This window comes from Chrysochloris asiatica, unplaced genomic scaffold (genome assembly GCF_000296735.1).
Source record: "Chrysochloris asiatica unplaced genomic scaffold, ChrAsi1.0 scaffold00137, whole genome shotgun sequence".
Lineage (NCBI taxonomy): Eukaryota > Metazoa > Chordata > Mammalia > Afrosoricida > Chrysochloridae > Chrysochloris > Chrysochloris asiatica.
The window spans coordinates 4,355,721-4,366,374 of record NW_006408655.1 but is presented as its reverse complement, the minus strand read 5'-3'; the positions used below and the strand labels follow the sequence as shown (position 1 = coordinate 4,366,374).

The window sequence follows — 10,654 nt, the reverse complement described above, 5'->3', positions numbered from 1 at the left end:
ATATTGAATTAGTGAACTGATGCCATCCAATGTAGACATTGTATATAGATGTTAGTAAAGTGCTGCTTGTGAGATATTTCTGCTCCTTGATACCTGAATCTGCAAATGTTGAACACTGTACCTTACAAGAACCAACAGCTCTTGGCACAGAATAAAAGTTACATAGGTCAGGATTTTGATGACATTGTACATACAGTATCTGAATTTAAGCTTTAGGAGCTCAGTCAGTATTAACCACGTTCCTCCTTTATTGATGCCTTTTCTCTTTTTTCCCATTCATGGGAATTTTCAAAATTTGGGTTGTCATGACGGGGCAGATAACAGATCTATCTAAGGAGCTTTTTGCATCTGTTTTCCTAGCCCGGGAGGGAAGGTGTTCATACGAATGAAAGAGTGGCTCAAATAGGCAGGACAATCATTGGTACTGCAACTAATTGAACCATTTTGCTAAATGGCATAAAAAGTATTCTCATATTAAGGACTATTGTACAACTCTATGGAAATATGCAGTAATGCAGCTTGCATCTGTTTTGTCTTGGTGACAAAATGCACTCTTTGAGTCACAAGAGCCTGCCTTGTGTTAGTTATAAACAAAATATATTTATATATATTTATGTAACTACTATGTGCTTTAAAGAAAATTACTGCATGATTCAGCAAGGTTTGGAAACACTGTCATTCTTTGTTATCACCAGGGATGTGTACTGGACTTCAATGGCTTCTCTAGGAATCGAAAATGAAGTGGGCCTTCAGTACTGAAAAAGCAAACACTTAAAAACCCATATGGTTAATACCCTTAACAATTTTGCTTCAAAAATGATTAAAGAATGCTTCATATTATTTCCTTTTGCTTACTTCAGCCAAGAGCAACTGTGGACTTCACTTGACTTCACAGTTGGGGAAATGAAGGCAAAGCTTCTTAAAACAAGTCAGATGTTCTATTCTGATGCAGTAGAATTGAAAGCCTCATTTACCAATCCCTCTTCCGTGACTTAGTTAAAAGTTTGGAAATTCTGTCACAGCCTTGTAAAGAGGGAGTGCATTACCAAAGAAGAGGGAGGCACAGTTTGAAACTCTTGTACAGACAAAAGATGCATCTTATAAATAATGAACTTCTTGGAACAGGTGGATCTAGACCAGATAAACAAAATCCTTTTGCCACAGGTCTGCTTTGGAAACACAGAAAGTCTCCTGTTTTGTGTTTTTGTTTTTGCTCCTGCAGGAACTAATTTTCTCAGCAATCTTGAAACATTCATCATTTGAGTGAAAGGGTTAAAGCTTTGGAACACAGTTGTCTTTGAGACATTAGAGAAGAACATTTGAACCAAAGTTGTAGATCCCTTGAGAACTAAAGCTGTTAACAACATTATTTTATCCATCCCTTGGCTACCCTGCATCTAAACCAATAGTGCTGTAATCTTGTCGTACTTCAGTAAAGTCCACAGGAGATGTTCTGAGTGAACTACACAGAATTCCTTAGTGGAATTACATCTGTTCAGTGATAATATGGTATCTTGTGTAAGTTGGATTTTTTTTTTTTTCTTTTACCCTTCCTGGGCTGGGCTTGTCCAGAAATCTTGTCACCTTCAGGCTACAGCAGCTTAGGGCTCCTTTGTATGTATGTTTGTTTATTTGTCTTAAAAGTATAGGCAAAATTTTAGTCTTAACACCTGTAGGCCAGTACTGGTGCAGCTCTGTCCTAGAACTTTTAGCACTGCTCGGATACAATAAAACCTTCTTTTTCTCCCACTGGTTCTACTTCAGCATATGCAGGGTGTCCAGAACCTCTTCGAAACTTCATTGCAGGCCATCTGCTTGGACGTCTCTGCAACAGAAATGTCAAAATGAGCATCAGGGTAGGGATCGTATCATTATCATCATAAAAATACTATCAGTTACTATAGATGAACTTTTGGATGAAATTTGTTGTTGTTAAGTGCTGTCGAGTCGATCCTGACCCATAGCGATCCTGTATAGGGTTTCCGAGGAACGGCTGGTGAGCGTGAACCACCGACCTTGCAGTTCAAACGGCTTTGCAGTCTGGAGCATTAACCCACAGCGCCACACCAGGATAAAATTTAGCACATATTAAATGATCTGTTACTGTTCCTACAAGGAGCACTGGTAGCATAGTGAATTGTGAGCTGGGCTGTTAACCACAAGGTCAGCAATTGAAATCTACCAGTTACTCTGTGTGAGAAACATGAAGCTTTCTGCTTCTGTAAAGATGTACAGCTTCCAGATTCCTATATAGGGTCACTGAGTCGGAACCCACTCAACAGTATACTACCACCACTGTTGCTACACAGTTGGGGAAAAAATCCTCCCCACCCCCCTCATACAGCCTCATAGTTCTGTGCTTATATCTGCACTATGGCACCAACATCTGCCAGATTATATAGTCTTGTAGCCACCATTGCCCCCACAGCACTGTGAGCTTCTCAGAGGCAAGCTTTACATCTTTGTTGTTGTTGTTAAGAAGTGCTATGTAGTTGGTTTAGAATCATAGCGACCCTACATAGGGTTTCCCAGGATGGCTGGTGGGTTTGAACTGCAATCTAATGTCACACCAGGACTCTGAGGCATCTTTATATCTAAAATATTCTAATGTGCCCAAAATGTGGTAAAAAATGAACTGTAATAATAAAACAAGTTTCTTACTATATAACCTCTGAAACTCCCTATTCTGTAGAAGTTGATAATACTCATTTCCTTTATTAATTCATTCAAAACCTTGTTTTGTTGTTAAGTTCCAACTCATAGTGAACCTTGTATAGGGTTTCTGAAGAGAGCGGTTTGGCAAGCTTGAACCTCTGACCTTGTGGTTTAAGCCGACTTGGCAGTCCAGAGCATTAACCCACAGAGCTACACCAGGACTCCATTCAAAACACAAGGTCATATGATTCTACATGGTTCTTACAAGTGTGCTTCAAATAATTTGTTAGCAAATAAATTAAAATACCACTTGGTATGATGTTTCGTGCTTGAAAACTAGCAGAAGTCATATCCTTAAAACTGTATTTCTCAACCTAGGGTGTAGACAATCGTGAGACTGTGTAGTAAATATTGTACATGTGGACACGAGTCCCAAAATACAGATTATTTGTATTGACAAAAGGAGAGCATATCTCCACAGCACTGCTTTCACCAAACGAACCTTCTGTGATTTACAAACAGAAGTGCAAAAATGAATTATTAAGTTACACAGCCAAAGACACTAAAATGCATTTCACAGCCACGGTGACACTAGAGACTATTACTCCATTTATCAAAGTGCCTGGAATTTTGGGGTAAATAAGACAATAAATATTGGAGGAAGTTTATTTCTAAGAATTTTAATGTGAAAAAAGGTTAAACATCAGTGTAGACATTTAACTATTTAGCACCTGACATTTGGTGACATTTTGGATGTGCCAGTTATATGCCTCTGTCAGTGATTAATGACTATGCAAAAGGCGCTGTAGGATAAGCACTGGTCTGCAAGTTCGTTTGAACTGCAAGGTCAAGTTCAAACTCATCACCTGCTCCTAGGAAACCTTTTACATGATTGCTATGAGTTAGAACTGACTTGATGGCACTTAATAACATCAGGAATGAGTATTGCATTTATATTCTGGGGGGGAGGGGCGGATCATAATTATATTCTGCCTTATGATTATATTGTGGGCTGTCTGGACTCCTGGTGTGGCGCTATAGGATCAGCACTGGATTGAGAACCAGTTCAAGTCATCAGTTCAAATCCACCAGCTGCTCTCCAGTAATTCTATACAGTGTCGCTGTAAGTTGGAGCTGACTTGACAGCACTTAACAACAATATAACATTTAAGAAGCTTTTGCAGCATAGTGGATCATGAGATGGGTGACTTAACTTCAAGGTCAATAGTTCAAATGGTGGTGGTGGGTATGTGCTGTGGAGTCGGTTCTGATGCATAGCGACCCTGTACAGGGTTTCTGAGGCTATAAATCTTTATAGGAGCAGAAAGCCTCATCTTTCTCCAGTGGAACAGCTAGTAGTTTTGAACTGGTGACACTGAGGTTACCAGCCCAATTCGTAAGCACTACACTACCAGAGCTCCTTAGTTCAAATATAACATTATGGAATCCTGGTGTGAGACTGTATGGTTAACACTGGACTGCTAACCACAACATTAGTAGTTTGAACCTACTAGTCACTCCTCAGAAATCCTATACAGGGCCAATAGGAGTGGAAGCAACTTGACAACACCTACCAAAACAGTGTAACATTATGTAATCAGAATTGCTGTTGTTAACTGTTGATTCGGTTCCAACTCATAGGATCCTGCATAACGTTTCAGAGGAGCAGTTGGTGAACCTGAATCGCCAGCATTATGGTTCAAACCTACCTTGCAGTCCAGCACATTAATCCATAGCACCACACCTGGACAGAATGCTATACTAAGTCCCATGTTCCAAAAGAAGAAGCTAAAATGGAACCCATTGCTGCCAATTTTTACTCAGAGTGGGTTGATTGATAGGGCAGAATAAAATTGTCCTATCAGGTTTCCATGAGTCCTGGTGTAAAGCTTTAGGACAAGCACAGGACTGCTAATTAACTGTAAGGTCTGCAGTTGAAACCCAGTTCAGCTGATCCTTAGAAATCCTATACAGGGTCATGATGAGTAAGAATCAACTTGATGGCACTTAACAAAAAACAATAGGGTTTCCAAGGTTGTTTATCTTTCCAGAAGCAGACTGGCACACCTCTCGCCTGCAAAGTAGCTGGTGAGTTAGAACCACTGACCTATCAGTTACCAATCCAGTGCTTAACTACGACATCGCCAGGGTTCCTTAAGTTAAACCTAAGAAAGCTAGCTAACAAGACAGTGTGTCAGTGTTGGGACTGAAAGTCATCATCAATGAAAATGCAAGCAGGCTTGAAGAGTTCATGAAAAACTTCCATTATCTTTTCATTCCATTCTCCAACCACTGTTGGATGCTCCTTTGTATGCTTACTAACTGTCTCTAGGCAGGTGCTCAGTACCACTCATCGGTCACCCCTGTATGTGGGTGAGCTCACTGTGACTATTTATAGCCCCACCCTGTGCTGTGAGTGACTTCACAACAGGGCTTCTCTGAAGCCATGGCTGCGCCTAGTCCTTTCTCTGAGTCAAGAGACATGACTAAGTCTTTGCCCTGCAGCTGCACCTTTCAAAGGCCCACGTGGCCTTGCGTTCTTATGACAGCTCTGTGAACTAGCTCCCATTTAAAAACCCGAATACAGGTGGCTCTTCAGTATAGCTGATATTGATGTTGATGAGGATGCTTGTGAAAGTGGTATTGTAACTATATTTCAAGATTTGTACTACGTGATTTACGTGTAGGATCTTGTTTAATATGTACAACTCAATCATTTACATTTACAAGCTTGTACAGTGAGCAACAGTAGTGAGGTTGGGCCAGAATTGGCAGTGTTTTCATTCTGCTGTGCAAAAGGTCACTATAAGTCGATACCAACTCAATGGCACCTAACAACAAGAAAGTGAGCAAGCAGTGGGGCCAAGATCTGAAATAAGATCTGTCTGCCTTCAAAGTTAATTACCCCTCTTTTCCTAATACTGTTTCAAACTTGTCATTTTAAAGACTACAAATATAGAAGAAATCAGTTCTTAAAATTTAGTGATTTTTAAAATAATTTTGACTTGTTTAACATACTTTAGAACTTTTTGTGAACATGGATTTATTTTTTATATCAACCTTAAAAATGGAAAATTACTAACATCTTCAGTAATCTGCCCAAAGCCAGATTTACTAAATTAATAATCTTCTGTTTTAGCTGACACAATTTAAAGATTGTTGATAATTTGATCAAATACTTTGAAAGGTCATCACAATGACCCATCAAAATTAAGACAAAAATACTGGACAGGAAAGCTTCCATTGTTAGCATAATACAGCCTTATTTTCTGAATTGATCACATATTCATAAACATAATTTCTCTTATTTTTATTATTCATTGTAGAAAAAAAATATAGACCTACACCAACAAGACAAAAATCATAAGAAATCTTAGCACATGACTATGATGATTTGGTTCAAATTATCAGTGTAGCTTTCATATTTATATACACAAGAACTCATTGCCAATACAGTTTACAAAATTCCTTATTTTAGCCCACTTAACTACATACTATGAAAAAAGTTGCTATATGTGATATATTTTATATATATATATATATATGTGCAAATTTTTTTGCTGCTAATCTGATGGGCCTCATTCTGATTAATTTCTTTTATAAACTCTCAGAATTAGAATTATTGGGCCAATGAGACTACTGGTTATTTACCAACTCCCTGAAATATTCAGCATAGATGGGGCTACGCGTTGTGCTGAAGGGTGTGACCAAAGAAAATATCGAATGTGGATTCTAAGTTAATATGAAAGAGAAAAACTGCTTCAGGGAAGAAATTTTTCAAAGTTGGTTGAAAAGATGAAAGAAACATAGGCAATTTCTTAGCTGTGTGAGTAGGTTCTGGTCCAACAGATCAAAATGTTGCCCAGCCCTCCACGATCTTCACAATCCTACACATTGCTGCTTGGATAGTGTATGCGTATAGTGTATGCTTGAATACATTGTTGCGAGCACTGTGTAATTTGCCATCCGATGTAGAAGACTTCTCTTCCAGTACTGTATCAGACAATATTCTGTTGTGTTGAATTGGGTTTTCATTGGCTAATTTTTCCCTCCCCCATTGGCTAATTTTTGGAAGCAAGTTAATAGGCCTTTCCCCCGCACCCCACCCCCCAGTCTGTCTTTGTTGAATCCTGTTGATCATGGGCATTTGAAATACTGGTGACATGGTTTCTGGCATCACAGCCACACAAAAGCAACAACAGTATTCTTCATGGCTTTCTTTAGAGACAATTATCTCAAGTACACAGGTGTAAGTATTCTAGAAATCTAGAGGACAAAGCCTTGAATGTAATGTACAGATCAGAAAGCTGGAATCCCAGGGAAATGAAGTGATTTATTCATGTTTATATAATTATTCTGTGATACGCTCCTATAGAGTGTATTTCTTTGTGACACATTCTAGAAATAAAGCAGAATTTGGGGAAGGTAATTTACTTTTGGTTCTGCATTTTTAGGGCTATGAGTGAGATAGAAGGCAAGTGTACAACGGTCTCAAACGAGAACAAATTCTCAAAACTCCAGCTGCATCACATTTGTTATATTTCAGTATAAATGCTAAGACATTATTGTGAAACATGTCTTTTCTTTTAAGGTAGTCAAAAACTATAAAAGCAAATATAAATTTTACATTTTTCACAAATAAAATAGCAGTCTTGAATAATTTTGGAGCTGGGTTATATATATTCTATTTTGTCAATCTTTAATAATGCTGATTTAAGATTTATCTTTAATCATAAGATTTATCTTTAATCATAATCCCTCACCTGCCAGATTGCCAGATGTTTCTTCCTAGTCTTAGTTTGGAAGCTCTGTTGAATCCTAGCAATCATGGGTGATTGTGCTGAGATTTGAAAAAAGGTTATCACAGCTTGTTTCATTATTGCAACATCCAATCCACCAGAGTATGACAAACGGACACAAGGGTGGTGGCCATTACCTTTTAGAATTCAACAACAAATTCAAGCAAAACCAATAAATGAGCCATAACTAAAATTCTTCTCTAGGTCAATCTGCAATTGCTTAGACGTCCTGGTAAATGAATATGATGGGACTACCTATGACTTTAATGAAATGATGAACTAAATCATTCCCGTAAAAAACGACTTAGTGCTGGTGTGGCCCTGTCATTCTTCTACCAAGTGAACTGAGAAGGGCATTCGAGGGAGGTCTGGAAACCTCAATATCATGTCTGGCTTTTCCATAAACTTAAAAGTGTGATGGAACAAACCCCAGCCTTTTAGGGCTATCTTAGACAAGAGGAGGCTTCTAAAAGTTCATGGGAAGATTCCATTATCTTTTAATTTCATTTCTCCATGAACTTTCTAAACCTTCCTTGTACTTCTTCCTAAAACTTCAACATTTCTAAATCGGTGTTCTTTTTAGAATGGCTCATTTAAGTTGTTACAGAAACTGGTAGAGGTCTTGGGGTCACTTGTTAACAGAGCAGGATGTATGCTGAAAACAGAGAAATTCAAACCAGACTGAACTGCTAATTCATTACAGAGATCCAGGATGACATGCCTTAAAACATTACTGGGTGTAATGCGTGGGTGATCTTTAATTTCATCCAGAATTATTTATGTGATTAACTGCATTCAGAAGCAAATGTTCACAAGGAAACATCTGCACTGAGGTGGGCCGTACTAGCAGGTAGTCTTCCTAATTGCTCCTTGAGCATTATTAATTGAATAGCTATTCAGATCTACCTCAATGGCCTGTGGCAAAATAATTAGCTGAAATATCCACAAACAAACCTGCAGGGTACCCTCAGTGAGCAGTGTACACAAAGCTGCAGCTGCAGGCCTCTCTACAAGTTCAGAGAGCAAAACAGATAGTGTTTTTTGTTGAGTGAAATGTGCCCTTGAAAGAAAGGTACCAGGCTTGAGTGTGAACGAAAAGACTTAATTTTGAAATTCAAGGACCAGCTGGAAGACACCTGTGGTGCATGGCATAATGACACTTGACAAGCAGTTGATGTGAAATTTCTGGCATCTTCTGCTTTCCTCGAGTGGAGTGACAGGGATAAATGAAGAGCGATCTAGATTATGAGACTTGGATAGCGTCAAGGTGCTGTTCCCAACATAGGACTTGGGCAAAGTACTTACTCGTCTTCTATAACTCAGTTGGTTCATCTCGAAAACTAGATGATTCTTCTCCAAGCTTCGTATATTGCATATACAAATCATCAATGTTTAAAAAATAATAATTTTTTTTTTTTCCTAATAAAAGCTTCTGTGGGAGCCCAAACAAAACTGTTGTGTGCCATCAAGTTAGCTCTGACACATACTGACCTTGTATAGGTTTCCAAGGTTGTAAATCTTTAGGGGAGCTGAAAGCCTCATCTTTCTCCCATGGAGCTGCTAGGAGTTCAAACTGCTAACCTTGTTAGTAGCCCAATGTGTAACACACTACGCCACCAAAGCCCCTTCAAAAGAAACTCCTGTTGTGTCATCAAGTCAGTACTGACCCACAGTGACCCTGAGTGGCTAGTGGGTTTGAACTGCAAATCTTGTGGTTAGCAGTCAGTGCTTATCGTATGGCCCCACATCAGGGCTCCTCAAATGACACTTCTTGTGGAGTGTCTTCAAGTCAGTTCTGACACAAAGCAACCCTGTGTAAGATTTCCAAAGAGAGGCTGGTGAGTTTGAACCACCAACCTTGCAGTTCAAACAGACCATGTAGTCCAATGCTTACCCGAAAGTGCTATACCAGGACTCCTAGATCCTGTTTAGTTGTGATGAAGGTTTCCCTGCTTACATGATCCCCTCTGAATCCACAGGGAGCCTATGATCTTTGGCCTTCTTGGAGCATGCTTTGGGAAATCACAAACTGAAATCTGCATTTCTCAAACTTCATTGCATATACAAATCACAAGAGACCTTGTTAAAATGCAGATTCTGATGTAGTAGGTCTGTGGGGAAGCCTGAGGTTCTGCATTTCTAACAGGCTCCCAAATGCTGCTGACACTGCTAGTCCACACAATACACTTGGAATTGCAAGAGTAAGCAGTTCTCTAAGGTCTCTTCAAGTTGGAAAACTTTGTAGAAGTGGGTGGAAGAAAAAATCTTGGCCTTTGACCTTCCATGCATCACTCACTGGTGCACCTTTGTGGGAATTGAATGCACATTAGTACAGCTGGGTCAACCTTTCAAGATTCAGCTTTGATAAAGTTTGACTGTCCAGGGAAAAGGAGTTTTTCGGTTGTTTTTTTTTTAGTTTCATACTTCTAAATACAAATTATTGTCTTTATTTTGTAGTGAATATTTCTTCAGTCTTAACATGCTATAATTATAGCTCTGCATGTAGGTCTTGCCATGAAGTTCTGGTGTGGCGCCGTGCATTAATTTGCTGGACTGCAATGCCACTTTTTACTGCAAGGTCGGTGGTTCAAGCTCACCAGTCGCTCCTCAGAAACCCCTATACAGGGTTGCTCTGGGTTGGAACCAACTTGATGGAACTTAACACCAACAACAAAATGTAGGTCTGCCAGATTTAGCAAAAAATATACTGGACACCACGGGAGAAAGATGAGGCTTTCTGCTCTTGTAAAGACTTAGGGTCATGATGAGTTGGAACCAACTCCACAGCACACAACCACCACCACCACCATCATATAGGACACCTGTTAAAACTGAATTCTAGATAAACAAATACTATATTTTATGTATTTCATAGAACATTTTCATCTTTTAAAAAATGCTTACTGTTTATTTGAAATTCAAATATATCAGAATGCCCTGGATTGAATTTGGTAACCCTATCTAAACTAAGTGAGGCGGCACAAAAGGCACTCTCACTCATCTCTGCCAAGAAATTTGGAAGACAATTATCTGGCCGACTGATTGGAAGAGATCAATATTTGTGACCATACCAAAGAAAGGTGACCCAACAGAATGCGGAAATCACTGGACAATCTCTTCTATATCTCAAGCGAGTAAAATTTTGCTAAAGGTAATACAGAAACGGCTACAATCATACATTGACAGAGAACTTCCAGAGG

General features: G+C 39.1%; 1 protein-coding gene across 2 annotated transcripts in view; it reads right to left on the bottom strand.

The window, feature by feature from the left end:
* Window positions 1–1,335: 1,335 nt before the first annotated feature.
* PLXDC2 (plexin domain containing 2) overlaps window positions 1,336–10,654 on the bottom strand; it is a 613,486-nt gene continuing 604,167 nt past the window's right edge. The window contains exon 13 of one of the 2 annotated variants that reach the window (XM_006869892.1): window positions 1,336–1,825. In XM_006869892.1, coding sequence (XP_006869954.1) covers window positions 1,709–1,825 — 117 coding nt within the window. In that variant the 3' untranslated portion in view covers window positions 1,336–1,708. The remainder of the gene's footprint in view (window positions 1,826–10,654) is intronic. The other variant, XM_006869891.1, reaches the window with a different exon arrangement.